Below are 22,573 nucleotides of genomic sequence, written 5' to 3'. Positions count from 1 at the left end.
CGGCTGGGCCCGTGAGCCATGGCCGCTGGGCCTGCGCATCCGGAGCCTGTGCTCCGCAACGGGAGAGGCCACAACAGTGAGAGGCCCACATACCGCAAAAAGAAAAGAAAAAAAAAAAAAAAAAAAAAAAAAAAAAAACCAGATAATTTTCCTCACCATAATTACACTAATATTCATGATATTGGTTCCTCCAAAAGTGTGCCAATCCATTCTGAAAATGAGTACCTAAAACCAATCGTTTCAATAATTTACAAAGGAAACAAACACAACTACATACAATGAAACTACCTCTTTTTCTTAATTCATGGCTGTAACTTTTAAAATCATTAGGTAGAAATTCACTTGAGAAAAATATTTTTAGTGATTCTTCTTGTTCTACTTACTTAATTTGGGGGGGCTACTAAAATATCTAGATTAAGAAGTTATATGACATTAAACAAATTCTTTCTCTATTGCTACTATTTGTTCTCTTTGCATTTGGCATATTTTGGGTTTTCCTGTTAATTGGAGCTGTTCTTTCACTGAATTATGAAACTAGTCTACAGGTTTCACTTTAAACTTTTAAGGCAGAATATTTGCTATCGAGTCATCCATAAACATCAGATTAATGATAAAAACATCAGAATGAGAATTAACTTGGACTATAGACATAATTAGACTGACTTCAAACCTTGTGAGGATAGCAACCATTTCAAAAATATTTTTTAAAAACCTGAGAAATGGTGATTAAGTAAGTTCAAAGACCATCTGACTCCAGTTTTTATTCTGTCATTGTGATATGTTTCAATTTTAATATAAATGCTAGGACTTTTTAATGTTCATAATTTTTACAGCAATAAAACACTGTGTTACATTTAGAAGTCCTAATGTTTATCACCATCTGATGCTGTCATGGGAGCAATTGCTACTTACACTCTTTTCAGAAGTGAGAATTGCAATTCCTCTAACTGATGACAATGTAATTACTCCTTTTACTGTCAAAATAGAGGTGATTTCCCTTCCTCACATACATGATTACACATGCAAATCCAGGCTCATCTGAAATCATGTAAGTTTACTGAATGTCTGAATCTGAATGAACAAGATCACATGAACCATGAGTCCTAGTGATGATGGAAACCAAGCTACAGTCATCCACCCTAAACATATTTTCATCATCCCCTTCTCCTGTAGGAACTCATTCTTCCGTATCCACACAGCCTTCAACACAATGTCATATCATCTACAATACACTGCAACAACCGTCACAAAAATAACTGGGGGTGGGGGGAAGCCACAGTTAATCTGAATGTCTCATTTGGAGGTTTAAATCAGGAGCCCCCAATCCCCGGGCCATGGACTGGTACCGGCCCATGGCCTGTTAGGAACCGGGCTGCACAGCAGGAGGTGAGCGGCGGGTGAGCGAGGGAAGCTCCCTCTGCCGCTCCCCACCACTCCTCATCGCTGGCATTACCGCCTGAACTATCCCCCCCCCACCCCCCGCATCTGTGGAAAAACTGTCTTCCACGAAACTGGTCCCTGGTGCCAAAAAGGTTGGGGACTGCTGGCTTAAATGACTTCATTAACTATTCATTAACACATAAAAAATTCAGCCTTTCAGAAAAACACAAGACTATCACAAGCTCTACGCAACACCACAAAGGCCTCCTGTGAGCGCACCATGTCTTACCTGGTCTTTCAGCTGCTGTACAGAAGTCTGCAGGTTCAGAATCTGGCTGAAGAGTGGGCTCTGCAACACTGACTTGAGAAGGTTCAGTTTGTCTTCATTTGCTACATCCCCGCGCTCCCGCAGCTTGGCCTGCAAGCGCTCTGCTGCCTGCAGGGCCCGATTTTTGTCTAAACCAAAGAGCAGCATTAGACAGTAACAGGATTTGAAAGACAGGCATCAAACCATGCTTATAGAAATCCTAAAGCTATTCCTTTCCAGAGCTCAAAATTGACTCAGAGAAAAAAGAAGGGTCTAAAACATGTCACTACGAATATATTCTTCAAACCTTGAAATCTCTAGTAAGAAATTTGACAGCAGGGAACTAGTTATAGTGTATGCTACATGCAACTAATTGTAAAGTACAGAAACTAATTCAGATGAAGCATATTTGAGTTCCAATACCAGCTATTTCATCTCTAATGAAAACCAAACACTCTGTCATCTTGTAAATGCTGACATTTCCACTTTTAAAAAAAACTTATATGTAAGAAAAATTAGAAGTATAACTAATAAGTGGAGGTGAATAATGTTACTGATGAGTTATAACATCCAAATATGACAATTTCATATTTTAAGGGGCAAAGCATTGTATATTTGTGAATTTACTTGAAAATACATTACAATAATGCATATCCCTTCAAAAACACAATTTTTTAGTATTTTAAATGTCTTACCCCCAAAGTAAGATACTTATTTGCCAAAGTAAATATCTTGAATTAGCATATCCTTAATAATCCTAGCATCTTGCAAGCATGCTTCTACCAGATAGTGAGTTTCTACCACATATAATAGTTAAAAATATCTCCCCAAACCCTACTCTCGCTCTCTTTCTCTCCCTTACTTGTAAGTGAAGCCACATTCGTTTTTAAAAAAATGGAGACTGCTCAGATATATGTCCTAACAGATTCATGGTGGTAACAAATGTGTCTATTAAAATATATTTGCCAGGGGCTTCCCTGGTGGTGCAATGGTTGAGAGTCCGCCTGCCGATGCAGGGGACGCGGGTTCGTGCCCCGGTCTGGGAGGATCCCACATGCCGTGGAGCGGCCGGGCCCGTGAGCCATGGCTGCTGGGCCTGCGCGTCCGGAGCCTGTGCTCCGCAACGGGAGAGGCCACAACAGTGAGAGGCCCGCGTACCGCAAAAAAAAAAATATATATATATATATATATATTTGCCATATCATAGTAATTGAAAAGAGTGAGAATTATCACCAGAGTCATTTTCGATAGCACCAAATGTAGAATTATGCAGGAATGGGGAAATTAAAACATGAATCAATGTCGACCATAAGTTCACAAACACAAATTTAAAGAAACAATATTTACTCATATAGTAGGTCCCCTACACATTAACCTTCAAGTTGTGAACTTTCAAAGAATGCAAACGTGCATCTGGTTCCAGCAAGGAACCAGAGCCTGTGCCATCAACGTCAGGCGTGAGTGAAACTGCAGCTTGCCCTCTATCTCCTATTGCTGACGATCCTTCAGCTCTACCATCTCCCACCTCCTCTCCCTCCTCCAGTCAGTAACTCTTCTTGCCTGTTCACTCAATGCCAGCCCTTGTATGCCAGCTGTTGTACTGTACTACTGTACTTTTCAAGGTACTATAATGTAAGATTAAAAATGTTTTCTTTATTTTCTGTGTTTGCTTGTTTTTTACGTATTATATGTGTGAAACGTATTATAAACCTATTACAGTACAGTACTATAGAGCCGATTGTGTTAGTTGGGTACCTAAGCTAGCTTTGTTGGACTTACAAACAAATTCGATTTATGAACCTGCTCTCGTAACGGAACTCGTCCGTATGTAGGGGACTTACTGTATGCAGAATTTAAAAGCAAATAATAGCAAAGATATGCATGAGAATTTTATTCTGGGTCATATTTCCCATGGTATCTCAGAATACAAATCTAGTATTAATTCCCATGTCAATTCTTAAAAAGTATACAACTCAGTAATAACTTACAGAATGAAGACTATAAGGTAATGGTTTATATAATTCTGTATTTCCCCTTTGCTGTCCACTTTCTTATGAGGAACTATCCTATGTGGACTGGTAGTCTTTATGATTTGTGACTTTAGTATAAAATAGGTGATGCAGGAAATGTACACCCATGCATTCTTATTATGGGCATAGTACCAGGAACAAAAGTCAAAGTAATGATCCCCATGATCACAAAAACAGCTCCTTCTCCCTTCCTGCCACCCACTCTCCCCACCCTTCCCTCAAAACATGCAGGTGTCAAACCACCAGCCACGATCATCAAGGCACCAAAGTGAAATCCAGATACCTTCCAATAATCATACCCAGAGTTCCCTGGAAAAGGTGAGGACTGCAGTGCCAGATGAGGGACGATGAGGGACTGGGTGTACCATACCTGATATACCTGAAACTAGTTCTATACACTAGCTTCTCTAAAACTAAAGAGCAGTGTGAAAAAAAGATTAACACATGAGTCCTGAAAATTTGGATATTTGAACCTAAATTATCTCATGTAGAAATTAGACTGCCTTAAATTGTCACTCGAGTTTGTCAACCTAAGTGTTTGTTACTGTTATTTTTACCAACTTAAAAGCAAAGCTCAGTAGTATTTCACCTGCCAAGAATAAATTAAAAATAAGACACGGGCAATGATCTTTCAGTATTAAAAAAATTGTTAAAACTTTTGGTGCTATCCAGAAACAAACATTAACCAGAACTGGTTTCATAAATCAGAATTGGGTTTACATTAAGTTTTATGAAAACCCATAATCGGTAGAACATTTCATATACTCTCAACTTTTGCTTTTAAATGATGTGTTTTTGATAACACTTCATATGAAATCATCCAAATATAGAAACACATTACCTTAATACAATGCTAGTGGATAAAAAAAAATTTTAACTAAGTTACTATAGACAGAATCCAGATATGCAGAACACACCATATTTCAAAGATCCCAATGGAAGGAGTTTCAACTATTATCAAAATGGTCAGGAAGAAACAGGTCTTACCTATAGTTTCTAACATTTTTCCCAAGTTCAGTGTCTTTCTCTCCAATGATTATAAACAGCAACTACAAGGAACTCTAGGGAGAAAAGAAAATGGAATGGTTATGTTTTACAACTTTAAAATTATATTCTAAAACCAAATACTCTAAAAAGCACTTGATACTACTATGATTCCTTTGACCATTAAAATCTTGTTGAGGTAACTTAAGATAGTTTTCTTTATAGGCAAAAAAAAGTAATCATTTTAGGATTTATTCAAAATTATCTTACATTTGCAGATAATACTTGTATAATAAGGTAAAAGGCATAAAATCTGTTTTAAATAAGATAGTAGAAGTATCCAAAATATTTCCTTAAGAGCTTCTCAACACAGACCACTATAACCTTGGATTCACTTACAGATCCCTACCCACAGAGGAAGGCATTTACTTGGCTCCACATGAGAAATTCCGTAGGCAAAAAAAAAAAAAAAAAAAAAATCTAAAAAATAGAATAGGGCCTCCCTGGTGGCGCAAGTGGTTGAGAGTCCGCCTGCCGATGCAGGGGATACGGGTTCGTGCCCCGGTCTGGGAGGATCCCATATGCCGCGGAGCGGCTGGGCCCGTGAGCCATGGCCGCTGAGCCTGCACGTCCGGAGCCTGCGCGTCCGGAGCCTGTGCTCCGCAACGGGGGAGGCCACAACAGTGAGAGGCCCGCATACCGCAAAAAAAAAAATAAATAAAAATAAAAATATAAAAAAATAAAAAATAGAATATATGATCCTGTCCTTGAATGCTCAGTCTTAACTGGGAAGATGATTCAGACACACCAATTAAGAAATGAATTGTGACACTCGAGCAGTAAGTGAATCAATGCAAGATAACATATTAAATCACAGACGAAAAACTGAATAAAAGAGAGCATAACATTAAAAAGATTTTTTAAAGTTTTCAAAATACCCTCCTGTCAATAATCTCTCTTATTCCCACTCAAAAAAATCTTCTCAACTCCTTCAACCCACACAGATTTCATCCTTCTCTGATAATACTCATCTAGGCTATTTAAAGTACCAGATACAGATCTCCGCTGACAATATCCACACCACTAACCCATCTTTAACCTTTGCTGTCCAGCAGTTTTGCCCAACTGATTCCAAGTTACATCTATCCTTTGCCTTGCGGAAAATCCTGAGTCATTAGGAAGTCAGTGGGTCATTTCTTCAATGCAGAAAAGGAATCCAAAACCAGACATCTTCACTTTTCATCTGGAAGATGAGACAGTGGATTTCTCTGAGAAGGGACAAGTTGCCTCCTGTAATCTCTTTAAGAGAGAATGCATTTGGGAAAAAAGGAAGAATGTGACGTACACACGCAGATGCACAGACCATCAATGCCTGCAGTCAGCTCTGTGTAATAACTGAGAACATTACTTATTGACTTTCCTTAACCCAGTTTAGAATATAACAATTTAAAATAACTCCACTTCAAATAGTCAAACAGCTCAACTACTGGCACTTGTTTTAGAAAGTGCCCTGGTGTCAAGAAAAGAGGGCACTAACCTAGATTTGAAACCTCAAGAGTGGTGCGGCCTTGAGCAAGGGGCCTATCATCTGAACCTTAGTTTCCCAGAAAACGCACTTACTCTTTGGGTATGTAATGCTAAATGAGATTAAAAATATATATATACCAATTTCCAGCTCAGTGCAAAACTCCTAATTCTAAAATATATATTTAGAATTAATGCTGAGCCCATGTATTGAATAGATTAGCATTCCAATGCCAGGCCTTGCATAGTTTCATGGGGGAAAATATAGGGAGATCTTTAAAATAGTTATATTTTTTATTCTTATTTACAAGGAGAATATAATAGTCCTTCATAAAATAGAATATTATTAGGTCCCCTCTCAAAAAATTATTAACTTTTGACAGAAAAATAAAAGGAAAGATACCCCAACAGAAGGAAGCCCAGGTCTACAAAGGTGTATTTAATGCAACCGCCCAAGAGGAAGCATGACAGCAGTGAAAGGGCATGGATGAGGGAGTCTGATGACTTGAGTTAAAATTTCAGCTTCACCATTTACTAGCTATACACCCTTGTTAAGTCACCCATCTATCTCTTCTGAACTTGGAAATCTCTAATTACAAGTGATTGGTATTCATAAAGTTTTGAAAGGGTAAAATTATATGCATGAGTGCTTGGTATACACAATAAAATTTAGTTCTATCCTCTTTCCCGTATGAAAAATTAACTCAGAAAGATAAACAGTATTCATGACTTGGCGAGGGAGGGGGATAGGCCTATGGATTTAGAGGCCCACTGATTAATGAGGATTCTGCAGAGAAAGCACAGAGTAAGCAGTTCCCAACTGAGAAAAACACCGGCATCCAAAAGTTCACCTGCAAGTCAGGTCTGTGGAAGCAGAATTACTTTTTATTTTCCAGAGAAACCCTTACCATAAAGGTTTTTTATTTTTTTTAAAAAAAAAGCTCAATTCAGCTGCAAGTCACTGACATTAGTTCCCAGATGAGAGCTCCATTCCTCTGGATTTCAGTATTAAAAAATTAGTTTCACAGTTTGTCTTCTCTGCTCTGATGTCCCTCAAATAAATAGATAACTATTCTGATTTCACCAGGATAGAGACAAGAAGTTGAAAAAAAATGTTCCTTTCTATGCCCTATACTCCAATGGCAAGTATTCAGTTTTAAGTGTAAAACTCATTTGTAATCACAGAATTTTTGAGATAACAGAGATGGCATCCACTCCCATCAAACTGCAGACATGAATTCTCTTTCTCACCCTTTCACCGCCCCACCAACACCCATTTCAACACTGTACGAAAACAGAATGGTACCTGGATGATAACAGTGGGTCATGGCCAATGGATAAGACATAAAGAAGGCTCAATACATTTCAGAAGAATGCCAAGTTCTCTGGGTCTTTCTGGGCAATTCACGCCAGCAGTGATGAATCAGAGGAGCAGTAAAGAGGTGAAATAAGATGTGGGTACAATAACAAAGAGACGGACATGAATGCTGGGGCAGAAGCAGTGGTAGTAACGGCATAACAGCAACCACACAGCACCTATTACATTCAGATCTGGGCACTGTTCAAAGCATGTTATCAAATTAAGTCCTTTAATCCTTACACAATCTACTCACTGTACAAATGTGGAAACTGAGGCACAGAAACGTTAAGTAACTTGCCTCACTGGTAAGTGATGAACCTAAGATTTGAACCCAGGCAGTTTGGTTCCAGAGTCAATTAATTTAGCTTCTACGATATACTGCCCCTTGATAAGAAGAAGACTCACCTTACCATTCTCTTTCCTCTATCCAAGTTCAACATTGTGTAGACCTTGCTCTACACAGGAGAAACTAAAAAAAGAAATGGCAGCCCTAAGTGAATGAAGTCTGAAAGGGACTGGTTCAGACTACTTAACATAGCCCACAATCCACACAAAGGTATGAACAAGTCAGAGTTAAGGATTTTAGAAACTATGCATAGGTACATCAAAGAAAGATCAGTAATATTCCCCATTTATATAATGTCCATATATGTTTAAACAAATCACTTTTGAAATTCAAGATTTTAAGAAAAATCCCCAAGAAAAAATAAGCCTCTTTATATTAATATTCAAAGTACCTTTAAAAATATGGCTATTATATGTCAAAGTACTAAATCCCTCAACACAATGAGAATAAGAATATTCAAATAGTATAGAAAATACTAGCTTCTATACAGTAGCCCCTCTAGCTACTGTTTATATACTCTGCTTGTAGCCAGATCACTATTTAGCTATAATTGAGCCTATTTCAGTAGCCATAGCACTCAGAACTACAGGACACACCAATAATGGATCAATGAATTTGGTGCCTATGAAGCACTACAGTGCTAGGCAAGTGCTGTTTCCATACATTACATCATGGGAGCTGGGGCCCCAACCATCTTGCTCTCCATAATATCCTCCACTGCCTGGCACATTATTCTCCCCATTTTCCAGATAAGGCAACAGAGGAAAGGAAGAGGCTGAGGTCACAGAGCTAGTAAGCCAGAAATCTTAGATTTGAATCCAACTCTGTTTGATTCAAAGCCCCCACTTACTCAATCTCACTCTCCCTTATTTTCCATATTGTTATAGGAAAAAAGAAAGTGCAGGGCAATGTATAACATTGCTAGTACTTGTATAAAAGAAGAGGAGGGAAAACATTTGTATAAGTCAAATTAATATGTGCATGTTTATGAAAGCATAGACTATTCCTACAAGCTTTCCAAAGGCACTAATGGTGGGATGTAGAGAGCTGGAGAACATTAGGAGAAACTTATTCTGACCTGCACTTCTTCTGAGTTTGAAAAATTTTGTGTCAATATAAGGTGGCCAGATTTTGCAAATTAAAAATACAGGATAGGGCTTCCCTGGTGGTGCAGTGGTTGAGAGTCCGCATGCCAATGCAGGGGACACGGGTTCGTGCCCCGGTCTGGGAAGATCCCACATGCCGCAGAGCAGCTGGGTCCGTGAGCCATGGCCGCTGGGCCTGCACTCCGCAACGGGAGAGGCCACAACAGTGAGAGGCCCGTGTACCGTAAAAAAAAAAAAAAGATAAATAAAAAGAATAAAAAATACAGGACACCTAATTTAATCTGAAATTCAGATAAATGAATAAATTTTTAGTATAAGTATATCCCATGCAATACTTAGGATACAGTCATACTAAACACTAAATTGTTGATTATCTGAAATTCAAATTTAGCCAGGCATCCATTATTTATCAGGCAAGCCTACTCATGTACATATTGTCTTAGGAAAAAAGCCAATTTTTAAAATCATTTTTAATTTAAGGACTTTACGCTTCCTGCAGAACTTTAATATAATGACAGTGTTGCCAAATCCTTTATAAATCTCTAACCATTTTAGCTGTGACCATATGATTCTCCAACAACTGGTTGATAACACTAGTTTCAGTCGAGGACAAAAATCAGACAGCTTCTTTCGTTTCTTTTAGAAACAGAAACTAATTAATTAACAAATCATTTTACTTTTCAACAAGTTGTACTGGTCTATGTAGGCACAGCTTTTGTGTAGTAGAGAATCAGTGCCTGAAACATAAAACAAATCATTCTGCCCAACACAGATTATATGGCAACTAACAAGTGAAAATATGTCTTACGCTAAAAATAACTCTACTAAGAGAAACTGCCCCAAATGCATACAATTTTCTAGTTATCTTAAACAATTCTGACTGTAAAAGGAGTACACCATTAAAAGAGCTTGCTGCAATGGTTTGTGGCTTGTCAAAGTCACTTAGCGTCTGTTAATGCATTTAAATTTAGCATTTGTCTCATTCTTAGCTGCCTCAGCACTACCTGAAGTTAGCAGACAAGTACAAGGCTGTAGTCATTTGCAGGTAGTTTGTCATAAAGTCAATTGGCCATGACAGCAAAACTTACACTTGCAGTCATAATTCATATTCTAGGGTAACGTTACTGAACTACTGTTACTGAACTATTGCAAGAGCACAGAAACATCCAACTACCCACCAACACCATGCAATCATCCAACAGAAAAGTCAGCTCTTCTTAGCATTTGTTCTTTAGACCTTCTCCCTCATTTTTACAGGCTTGATCTAAAAAGCATTTGTGAACAAAACCTTGCTTTCAAGTTGACATTTATGAATCTCCCCGAATTCCTTCAGTAGAATTTATTAATTCTTTTTTGCTCCCCCAAATCGAAGAAAATCAAGTTTCAAAGAACCTTGCTTTTACAGCATAAGGCAAATACTGATTGAAGGTCTTGTCCTTCCTTTATAAAATGAAAAGATAAATTACCTACCCAAAATGAATATGCTGAGGGGGGCACAGGGTTATAAAAGAACTCAAATTCTGTTGTTTATTGATTCAGCAACTCACGGGGCTCCTACATGATGAGCATGTTGTTAGGTGAGAGAATTAGAGGAATGGGGACACAGTCTGGGAACTCACGGGCCAAATGAATGTAAGAAAAAACAAGTAAACAGACACTTAAAATATAAGAAGACAAGAGAGGGATGCCATCAAACCCAAACTGAAGAGAAAGGGAAAGCTTCCCGGAGGCAGAGACCCCTGCATAGAATTCTAAAGAACAGGTGGGAGTTAGGGCAGAACGGGTGATAGAAGAGCTCCCAACATAGAGGCAAGAGTACCTAGCACCCTTAGGAGCATTGTAAGTAGTTACTTATGCCTGGACCAGGCCTGAAGGAGAAGGAAAGACAGAGGTGATGAGGCTAGAGATGTGGGTACAGGCTAAATCACTGAGGGCCCTGCATGCCATTCTTGAAGAGTTTAGAGATTTAATACTGAAGCCTGTTTCGGTACAGTGAGTGACACAATCAAACTTTGTTTTAGAAAGATAACTCTGGTGATAGTGTGGAACACCTATAAAAGGGGAAAAAAAGACTGGAAACAAGAAGGTCAGGTAATAGGCATTTTCAAAAATAGAGATGAAAGTGAAAAATAAATGAAAATGGGAGACAGATTTGAGGAATTAAGAGCTGTAAGCAACAGGACCTGGTAAAGTGGAGGTAAGGCAATCCCAGCTTTCCTGCTTGAGATATTGATCGAATGGTAATACTAACCACTGAATAGAGAATATAAAAAAAAAATAGCAGGTCAGTGGTATGACTGTTCTAGAAATAAAGCACTATAGTGATCAAGAGTTTAAAAGGCTGGGTTATACAGTACCTCATAACACTGTGACGGACTGAACTGTATGCCTCCAAAATTCATATGCTGAAGCTGTAACCCTCAATGCGATTGTATTTGGAGATAGCGCTTTTAGGAAGTAATTAAGGTTAAATGCGATCATAAGAGTGGGGTCCTAAACCAAGAGGACTGATGGCCTTATAAGAAGAGACAGATATCTATCTCCCTCTCTCCCTCCTTCCCCCACTCTTACCCTCCTTCCCCCTCACCACATGCAAGCACCAAAGAAAAGCCATGTTTTTTCTTTGGAAGGACACAGTGAGAAGGTAGCCATCCACAAACTAGAAGGAGAGCTCTCACCAGAAACCAAACCCTGCCAGACCTTGAGGTTGGACTTCAGCCTTCAGAACAGTGGGGAAATAAATTTCTGTTAAGCCACCCAGTCTATGGCATTATTTACAGCAGCCTGAACTAATTAATACAGATTTGAATCTTCCCACAGCCCCTGCTCCAAGGAATATACCATTACACACTATGATATGCCCCTTTCCTTCAACCATAACCAGGGGAACAAGGGGTGGGCCCCTCACCCAAGGGAAGACAATCTAAGTGCTGACCTAAAAGGCAGAATTGGGCTACAGTCTCTCTCTTGGGAACTAGAGAGAATAAACCAATTAGCAGTGGAGCTAGAGTGGAAAAGATAGAAGGAGCATGAGTAAAGAATGAAGAGGCTAAGATGGGGCACATGCCAGCCTGAGTTAAGAGAGACCAAAACAAATAGAGACATGGGTAAAGACAGAAGAACACAGCTGACATTAGGAGAGAGGCAGGTATTCTTTGGGAGACCCAACACAGCCAGTGAGAGGGAAACAGAGTAATTGGTCCCTAAGATGCACGGTCACTGACATCCATTCTTACAGTGCACTCCATTTTGCCAGAGGTAATTAGTATGAGTCTCTGTTTGTTCCATTCAAACACACCTAACTATTACAGGCTGCTTTGGTATAGCATCATACTATCACATCCCAAACAAACCAATATCCTGCTTAAGAAGTACCCTTCCTCCTTTAACTAATTCATGTGGATTCTCTACTTCCAATAAAGATTTGAGGGAGCTTACAAGCAAAGATAACTTTAATAGGACCACTGAGATAATTAAGATTTTACAGGGAGATAGTTACATCGGAAAAACAAAGCGTAAGGAACTGCTACTATGGTGGGTGAATAAAATACTATATTCAGTTTTGATCAGAGCCTGAGAAAAGCTATCAGGTTTCAATCAAACAAATCATAAATCCATTGTTGAAAAAGGAATGTGAGATGCAACTGACAAGGTTTCATTCTGTAAATGAAACCACAGTAACTGTGGAAAACATTTACAAATAATGCAAATATTTCTGGCTAAAATATTCCAGTCAAAGAAGAATAGAAATACTTTCACTTCAAACTCTACTAGAAAAATAAGCCAAATATGCATGTTAAAAATTAAAAGTAACACTTAAAAAACAGAAATGGAATCTATAATTTATAAACCAGGAGGAAAAAAGAAGGAACAAAGAGTACTAAGCAATCTAAAAGAGGCTGGGAACAGAGAAGAAAAGAAAAAAGATAAAAGCATAGTAAACAAAAATCACAAGAGGACTGAAATAAATTCAGATATCCATATTCCCAACAAATATAAATGGGTTAGACTCATTTACTAAAGAAGAGACTCACAATCCATATCTCAAAAATGAAAATGAAAGTTCCAGAATACAGTTTGATGTCACTTAATCTATAATTTTTACAGAATATAAAATAATAATATATGCTACATATAAATAGGTATATATGTGCTTTCATCATTTCAACAATGAATTAAAAAGATATTCTAAAATTGCAGTTATGATTACTTTTAGGAGTGGACAGATGGAAGTAGTAGCTTTAGATCAGAGAGAAGTCAAAAGGAGACTTTAGCTTTCTCTATTTTTTTTAAGGAAACTATACTTTTAGAATGTTTAAGCTTATATATGTAAAAAGTAATTGGGTTGAAATATTTATGGATAAAATGGTGAAATGTCTGGAATTTGCTTCCAAAAAATGAAAGAGGACAGAAGAAATAAGCCTGGCCATGAACCTGTGGCTGTTAAAACTGAATGATGGATACATGAGGATTCACTGTAATATACACAGTGTAAAATGTACATTTTAAGTTTTTCATAATAACAATTAGAAAAATAAGAGAGTGTCAGTAAACATATGAAAATGTTAATACCTAATTTTGGAGGATGGGACTAGAGCTGGTTATTTCCTTCTTTATTCACAATATTTCTCAAATTCTCCCTAGCATCTTTCCTCAACAAAAAAAGATTTCACTTCAAACTACTAAATTACTTGGAAAAAATTTTTTACCATTGGTAAATGCTACCAGAAAGATAATTTCTTCAGGCTAGATCAATTATACTCCAACAAAATGAAAGGAAATATTATGAGAAGACTTTTCCAAAAATTAGTATCATATAAGGAATTTTCATTTTCACCATTAAAAACAAAGCTTTATTCTGATTTTCTGATGGCTACTCTGCTTCTAGTTTTACGAAGCCCTTTTAGATAACAGCCTTAGAAGCAGATCTTATGGCCCCGGATTAGCCAATTCCATATGACAGAGCTAGCAGCAGGCAAGAAGTGATGAATGACTACTGCTGTTCTAGTTTTGAACATATACACAGTGCAAACCAAAATCCCCACCTTTGGAAATTGATGGGTGAACCCAAGAGAGTACATAAATATAAATGTTTCAGTTGAAAGAAAACTTATCTTTCATGCATACGCAAATGACGATTCAATATTATGAACAGTCATATAATATATCTAAGCTAATACTATAATACGGGCAAGTGGCATATTAATCCACAATTATGTGGACATACATAAATTACAATCATTACTTTGACTAAGAATCCACACACTCTAAACAAATTTTGGTGAAAATAATATCAACTTATTCCTTTTCCTAGGAATTTCCTAATAGGGAGAAAAAAAACCTATTGAAAAGGAAAATATATATAATTTAGATATTAGGATATTTTATTACTTCTAGATACACTTACACGACAATGTGTTTATACTAACAAACATGGTCACTGGCTATATTTTCGTTTTGAAAGCTACTTCCTTTTATTTTTAAGATTGTTGGATTGAGGTGGAGGGCTAACTGTTCTTTCAAATAGTATAACATGTTCTATCCTTAACTGCAGATTCCCTAAAAGCACAAAGATACTAACTTTAAAAGGACATTTCACCAGATTAATATCCACTTCCAGAATTACACACTTATATTTTGTGATGCTTTTGAGTCAAATTCCCTTATTAACTGCTCACACCTAAAGGTGAAGTCAATTTTCTGGTTGAAAGGAGCCTCAAAAAACATGTAGGTCACAGACAAGCTCAAGTTTGCTGAGGTTTGGTTCTACAACAAACCAGTGGAGTGTCAGGCTGCTATATATTACTCAACTGGCTATTTGAAAGGCTGAACTTTTTTTTTTAAATATACTAGACAAACCAATTCCATTTATATTCCATTGTATTAAATTTATTTCCTTCCTCCTCCACCATCATCCATATTTTTTTAAAAGAACAACCAAACACATACACACACACACATTTTCTCTCTCACTCGCGCGTGCTCTCTCTCTCTTTCTCTGTCTCTCTCTCTCTCTCCTAGAGAACTAGAGATTCCAATACCTTCTCTCTGGGCACCCATTTTTACATATTTTCCAGCCGTAATGTTCTCTCTTAGTACATTCCTACAGGACAGGGACCCTCTCCCCAAATCAACTCACACCAAATATGGTGACTCAGAAAAAAGATTTAGATGCTTCTGAGAATGAAGATTTAGCCTCGCTGTTCTCTCCCTAGCCAAACTCAGAGGAATTTACATTGCTGGGCAGTTTACCCGTTTGCTACCACATTTTCAGTGCTACGAGCCAAGATGCAACAGGCTGTGCACGTTTGTTGGACAGAAACAGGCAGGGGGATTCCTCCAATGGCTGCCCTGCAGGCGAGCAACATCAGGCAGACATCAGACTCCAGAGGCAGCTAGTCGCACATAAAGCACTCACTCCAGCCACATAATTATCTTGGGGGAAACCAAACATGTGCAGGAGGATTAACTCTGTGCCACAGAATTCTCAGGTGTTATTCCTACAGTCGGCAACCAATTCTCCAGAGAAATTACTTCATGCCTCTGCCTCCTGCCCTTTTGCCTGCCTGGAATGAGGCAATTCTCCAGTGGATTGGGCCAACAGTGTCCTCGGTGCTTAGAAAAAGCATGAATACTCAAAGCGTCCCCATGGGACCCTGAAACATGGCCTGCAGCTGCTCTGTGTTAAGACTGATCAACTGCAGGAGGAGGTAACAGATCTCTGTCATTCCTGGCTGCCCTCTCAAGGATGATGAGTTTGTGAGATCTCAGTGACGATACTGGTGCAGAACAAAACAATACGTGGCTTTGCCAGTTGTGACTCAATGATTCCTTAGGGTAAAGCCCTAAAGAACAGTGCAGAGACAACCTTTCCAATACAGATAAAACTGTGGAACTCAGAGACGGGAGGTGACAAGAATATTACAACCACGCTGCTTCAACTTACCTCCCCACTCAACTAATCCATGCTCTTTACCAAAGGTCATTTCTAGGGCTTTCCCCCATAACTTTTAAAATAACTCTACTTCCACCATTTCCAAATTGCTTCTCCTGTTCTGGAATCTTTTCTACAAAAATGATGAAGCATCGTCTATCACATGGCCTACTTAGCTATCATTGAGCTCTAAGTACTATACATAATTAGATATTTTTATCTTTCCACATCAATCAGTGCCTCCTAAATTCAGTTTGTGGCTTTCCTGATTTCCCTTTGCTGAATTTGGATGGGAACAAAGATAAAGTTTACAAACTTTGCTCAGAAAAGGGCAGCCTCAAATTTCTAATAGGAAATCCTCTGGGAAGAAAACAACATACTGTAGTGATATTTAACGTGGCTGTTTTCCTCTCCTGGACTATGCCTGTGGTGACTAGAGGTCTGCATCCCCTGTTGGTTTAGTTCCAACTCTTTGCACAGAGGAGAACCAGGCATATATGAGAAGAGCTTGTGAAAGATCATGCTCTCTTGCTCTGAGTCCATTCTTTGTAATAATTTTCATGAAGAAATTTAGAACCCTTAAGTTTAGCTGGCAGAAGAAATCAAAGTATTTTTTGCAATTACTAACACTTAATGATTTCAAATATCTTATTTGAAGACATCAGAAAATTTTGTGAGCTTTTACTCTTTCCAAAACAACTTGCTAACACATTTTACAGATATGGAAGTAGAAGGTCAAAGAGACTACTAACTTCCCCAATGTCACATAACTCACATCTTTTATTAAGGAATTGTATTTCTATATCCATTATTATGTGAGGGTACTGAAAAGTCTAGGTAATAAAACATCAACAATTATCTGAAAGTTTCAGCCAAAAATAATCTTAATTTAGCTACAAGAGGATTTGGGGGCAGAGAAGAAGGGAGAAAATAATAAACTTAAAAATCTTACTCCATCAGAATGGGTGTCTATGCTAACTCAATTCCCTCAACAATAAAATGTTTAATTTTCCATGTCATTTTGCTGATTTAAAAAAAAAAAGCAACTTCATTCTTCAGGTACAAATTCACCACCAAATACTCCCTTCAAGAACCAAAGGTTTCCAAATATATACTCACCACTAGAGTATCTAAAATGTAGGCTTGGTTGTAATCCACAAACTAAAGCAATAATTTGTCATTTAAGACTTTTTAAACATGCTATTCAATGACAACTAATAATAAAACTGCATATAAGGGGGCTTCCCTGGTGGTGCAGTGGTTGAGAATCTGCCTGCCAATGCAGGGGACACGGGTTCGTGCCCTGGTCCGGGAAGATCCCACATGCCACGGAGCAACTAAGCCCGTGAGCCACAACTACTGAGCCTGCGCGTCTGGAGCCTGCGCTCCACAACGGGAGAGGCCGCGACAGTGAGAGGCCCGCACACCGCGATGAAGGGTGGCCCCCGCTCGCCGCAACTGGAGAAAGCCCTCGCACAGAAACGAAGACCCAACACAGCCAAAAATAAATAAATAAATAAATTTATTTATTTTTTAAAAAAGAAAAACTGCATATAAGAATTGGTTGCTATTACATCCACTATAGTAATAACTCTTCCAGAGAATAAAATAGTCCATAAGTGAGTTTTTTAGACAATGAACCAGCATTATTTTTACTGTCTGAAATGAAACCACTTATGAAATGGCTTTCATATATCCGTCTTCTTAAACAGAGCATATGTGCTTCACAAACATACACCCATTTTCAAGTAAGAAACCTGAGGCTCAGAAAGATGAAAGTGTTTTCTCCTACATTCACGACGCTTGTAAGTACGAGTGCTAACATTAAAAGCCAATCCCATTCATCAGAGCCAAGTCCTTTCTACAAAATCATAGCTCTGTGCTCTAATAATACTACTACAGGAAAGAAAATAGCTATTTACCTTCAGATGAAGTAGCCTCAGGCAGAGCTTTCAGAGTTCCCAAGCTGTTTTATAAAGCTCTCTTGAAAAAACACTCTACCATTTTACTAGCTGTGAGATCCTGGGCAAGTCACTTAACTTCTCAGAGCTGCTGCTGTAAAGTGACATTAACAATAACATATGCAAAGTGCCTGGAAGTAAGAGGCATATAAAAGCTGCTGCTATTTATTATTTTTGTCTTCTAGTGTCTGCTGTTTCCAATTTGCTATGTAACTCCTTAACATGAGTGAAAATTGATCACTTCTGAACTGGGACTTGCAAACTGAACCATGCCTTACCTATGCAGTAAACAAAGCACATGGCTTTAGGATAGCTTTCCCATTGCTGAAAACTATCCGTACTTTTTGTACTATTTAGGATCCCCCTCTAAAGTACTTCAAAGAAGCAGAAATGAACCCAAAGAAACTGTAATCCAAAATTCAGCTTAGTCAAAGAACTGACACTTAGAAGTATTAAGTTATCAACCAGAGAAGACAGAGGGAGAGGGAATAGGTTTGGTTTCTGGCAGGACACAGATAAACAAATGGGAGAAAGGAAATAATGAGGTGAGGAAGCTGAAACGGAGAAGAGACAGAAAGCTGGAGGGCAGCAAAGTGATTTAGAAAACCCTGAGAAAATTCCTTAGCACTTACAAGGCCAAGAGGCGGCGGGGGCTACTAAGGTCACAGATGCCCAGAAGAAGGGAATCACTTCCCCTGCCAAAGTGAAATCTGATCTCAAAGGAAAACCTCGAGCTCTATCTTCTCTAACCCGCCAACTAGCAAACACAGTAAAACTCAGTACATCTGAGTTACTGTCTTTGTGACTCAGCTGTCAGAATCCCATGAAATAAAAGTATGTGAAAGTGCTTAGAAAATGGGAAGCAATATAGAAGCATTAGGCATTATTTTAAGAACAGTATCAGCATCAGAATGGCTGATACTGTTTCTTATCCCTAATTTTAAGAAAATGAACAGAAAAAATATTATATATACACAGCACTATGTTAGCAAGTTTTAAATAAGTGCTCCCATTTCCCTAGGCATAAGGCACAGGCAGAGTTAGCATGAAGATACTTGCATGGGACACTTCCATTCTCATACAAATAAATATGCACTTTCACATCTCATTTTGCATTTATAATTCTGCTTTAATTTAAGAAAGCATCCTAAATTCTATAAGCTTTAAGCCCCCCAAATCTGTACTGCCTCTATCACTGAAGCATATGGCAAAACAAAATAAAGAGAGGTACCTAGCTTCTGAGCTCTCAATTTAGTAGAAAACAGTAAGTAATGACACTGCAACAAGATGTGCTAAATTCTGGGAGAGTACAAAGGAATCCAATGCTATCAGAATGAGTCAGAAAAAAATTGGAGATGTGACAGGTGAACTGTCCTGAAAGACATGCAACTTAGGAGAATATGAGGGACAGCCAGGAGAGGGAATGGCATCTCTTACTAACGCAAGGACAGCTGCTAAGGCAATGAAACCAGAGAACTTAATGACAATGGTTCTATACTACAGGGCTACCACACTAGACAGAAGAGAGGAAAGCACTGTCCCAAGCATAGCTCCCTGGGACTATGCCCTGCAGGGAGATAGCAGTGCATTTTAGATACATGGGGCAGGGGTGGCAGGGAAGAGGGGGGTTACTAAAATTTCTTTTCCAGAAAAACAATTCTGGCAATAGGCTAAATAATTCACCAAAAATACAAAGAACTAATGGGACGTCCCTGGTGGTCCAGTGGGTAAGACTCCAAACTCCCAGTGCAGGGGGCCCAGGTTCAATCCCTGGCCAGGGAACTAGATCCCACATGTCAAAACTAAGAAGTCTGCATACTGCAACTAAAACCCGGTGGAGACAAAAAAAAAAAAATATATATATATATATATATATATATATATATATTTTAATTCTTAAAAAAAAAAAGAACTAATAATAGTATAGCCAGATGTTAGGCTGTTAAAAAAGCCCAGTCAGGAAAGAATGTGAGCCAAGATTAATGCAGTGGCAAGAAAAAACTAAAAGAGTTGACACAAATACACTCATTAGAGAGAATTAAAATGACCAATGACCACTAGACATGAGTTGGGGGCAGGCATAATGAGCAAGTGACAGCAACAAAGGTTGACTCTCAATATTTCTAATCTGGGAAACCAGAAATACTGGAGCATCATTAGCTTAAACAAAGAAAGAAAAATGTCATTTAGAGGAAGAGGCCAGAAATGCATATTGGACATACTGAGCTTGAAATGACTCTAGAAAACAGGAAATAATAGAACTTAAGTTCCGGGAGAGCAGGAACGTTGTTGGGGGTTTTTTTGGGTTTTTTTTAATTGTTGTTGATTCCTTTTTCTCAGTGGGCTGTCACCAGCCCTAGAAACAGTGGCTGGCCCAAAGTAGGCACTCAATAAATATTTGCTGAAATGAATGAATTGACTACATATGTGAATCTAAGGAGAAAAGAACTTAGACATGTAAAGTCAGGGAATCACTGGCCTCAAGGTGTTGCTGAAGATAAAGGAGATTAATCAGGGAGAAGGTAGAGATTAACAAGAGAAGAGAATTGAGGTTGGAATCCTGGGAAACATGGACATTTAAAAAGTAGAATCTAATGCATAAGAATTATTTTAGGGGTAAAAATCAATTAGAAGTAAGGACTCTTCATGCTTTAACAATCTAAACACATACTACACTCACAAAACTCCCACTCTGGCCAACACGCTAGGCCAGGTTAGTGTTTATTTAGCTGACCCTAAATAACACTTATTTGACATCACTTTGATTCCTATACTAACGTAAAAACAAATTACTTATGGAAGATAACCTTAATCAGGTCAAGTTAAATATAGGAGAAGATCAAAATATCTTAAACAGACATCAAACAATCACCTGTGAGAATAAATTAAAATTTTAGAGAGGACCTTCAAGATGGCAGAGGAGTAAGACGTGGGGATCACCTTCCTCCCCACAAGTACATCAGAAATACATCTACATGTGGAACAGCTCCTACAGAGCACCTACTGAACGCTGGCAGAAGACCTCAGACCTCCCAAAAGGCAAGAAACTCCTCACGTACCTGGGTAGGGCAAAAGAAAAAAGAATAAACAGAGACAAAAGGATAGGGACGGGACCTGCACCAGTGGGAGGGAGCCGTGAAGGAGGAAAGGTTTCCACACACTAGAAGCCCCTTGGCGGGCGGAGACTGCGGGTGGCGGAGGGGGTAAGCTTCAGAGCCACGGAGGAGAGAGCAGCAACAGGGGTGCGGAGGGCAAAGCAGAGAGATTCCCGCACAGAGGATCGGTGCCGACCAGCACTCAGCAGCCCGAGAGGCTTGTCTGCTCACCCGCCGGGGCGGGCGGGGCTGGGAGCTGAGGCTCGGGCTTCGGTCGGAGCGCAGGGAGAGGACTGGGGTTGGCTGAGTGAACACAACCCGAAGCGGGCTAGTGCGCCACAGCTCCCAGCAGGGAGTCCGGGAAAAGTCTGGACCTGCCTAAGAGGCAAGAGACCATTGTTTCGGAGAGGGGATTCCTTCCCTGTCTGCCCACAGAAGACAGAGCACCACCTAAACAAGCTTCAGAGATGGGCACAAGCTGTGACTATCAGCACGGACACCAGAGACCAGCATGAAATGCTAAGGCTGCTGCTGCCGCCACCAAGAAGCCTGTGTGCGAGCACAGGTCACTCTCCACACCTCCGCCTGTGCAGCCCGCCACTGCCAGGGTCCCGTGATCCAGGGACAACCTCCCTGGGAGAACAAATGGCGTGCCTCAGGCTGGTGCAATGTCACGCCAGCCTCCGCTGCCTCAGGCTCACCGGCCATTCCATTTATAACTACTGTACTGTTCCCTCCCCCCAGCATGAGTGAGCCAGAGCCCCGTAATCAGCCGCTCATTTAACCCTTTCCTGTCTGGGAGAAGAACAGACACCAGAGGGCAATCTACATGCAGAGGCGGGGCCAAATCCAAAGCTGATCCCCAGGAGCTGTGCAAACAAAGAAGAGAAAGGGAAATTTCCCCGTGCAGCCTCAGAAGCAGAGGATTAAATCTCCAAAATCAACTTCATGAACCTGCATCTGTGAAATACCTAAATAGACAACGAATCATCCCAAAACTGAGGGGTGGACTTTGAGAGCAACTGCAGACTTGGGGCTTGCTTTCTGCATTTAATTTGTTTCCAGTTTTATGTTTATCTTAGTACAGCTATTACCGCTTGTTATCACTGGTGGATTTGTTTATCGGTTTGGTTGCTCTATTCTTTTTTTTATTACTTTCTAATTTTTTTATTTTAATAATTTATTTATTTATTTTTAATTTTATTGTATTTCTTTTTCTAATTTGTTTTTTCTTTCCTTTCTTCTCCCTTTTCTTCTGAGCCGTGTGGCTGACAGGGTCTTGGTGCTCCAGCCTAGTGTCAGGCCTGAGCCTCTGAGATGGGACAGGTGAGTTCAGGACATTGGACCACCAGAGACCTCCTAGCCCCATGTAATATCAATTGGCGAGACTTCTCCCAGAGATCTCTGTCTCAATGCTAAGACCCAGCTCCACCCAACGGCCAGCAAGCTCCACTGCTGGACACCCCATGCCGAACAACTAGCAAGATAGGGACACACCCACACATTAGCAGAGAGGCTGCCTAACATCATAATAAGGTCACAGACA

The 22,573-nt window shown here is 39.3% G+C and overlaps 1 protein-coding gene across 7 annotated transcripts in view; it reads right to left on the bottom strand.

Moving 5' to 3' along the window:
* Positions 1 to 22,573, bottom strand: part of MPDZ (multiple PDZ domain crumbs cell polarity complex component) — a 165,554-nt gene that overhangs the window by 125,825 nt on the left and 17,156 nt on the right. For all 7 annotated transcript variants that reach the window (XM_060102121.1, XM_060102123.1, XM_060102126.1 and 4 more), the window contains exons 2-3: positions 4,705 to 4,778; positions 1,670 to 1,836 (exon numbers count right to left, since the gene is read on the bottom strand). In XM_060102121.1, coding sequence (XP_059958104.1) covers positions 1,670 to 1,836; positions 4,705 to 4,720 — 183 coding nt within the window. In that variant the 5' untranslated portion in view covers positions 4,721 to 4,778. The remainder of the gene's footprint in view (positions 1 to 1,669; positions 1,837 to 4,704; positions 4,779 to 22,573) is intronic.

Source organism: Mesoplodon densirostris, chromosome 6, assembly GCF_025265405.1.
Source record: "Mesoplodon densirostris isolate mMesDen1 chromosome 6, mMesDen1 primary haplotype, whole genome shotgun sequence".
Taxonomy (NCBI): domain Eukaryota; kingdom Metazoa; phylum Chordata; class Mammalia; order Artiodactyla; family Ziphiidae; genus Mesoplodon; species Mesoplodon densirostris.
Note: the sequence above shows the minus strand (reverse complement) of the source record. Positions and strands in the feature narration are given on the sequence as shown.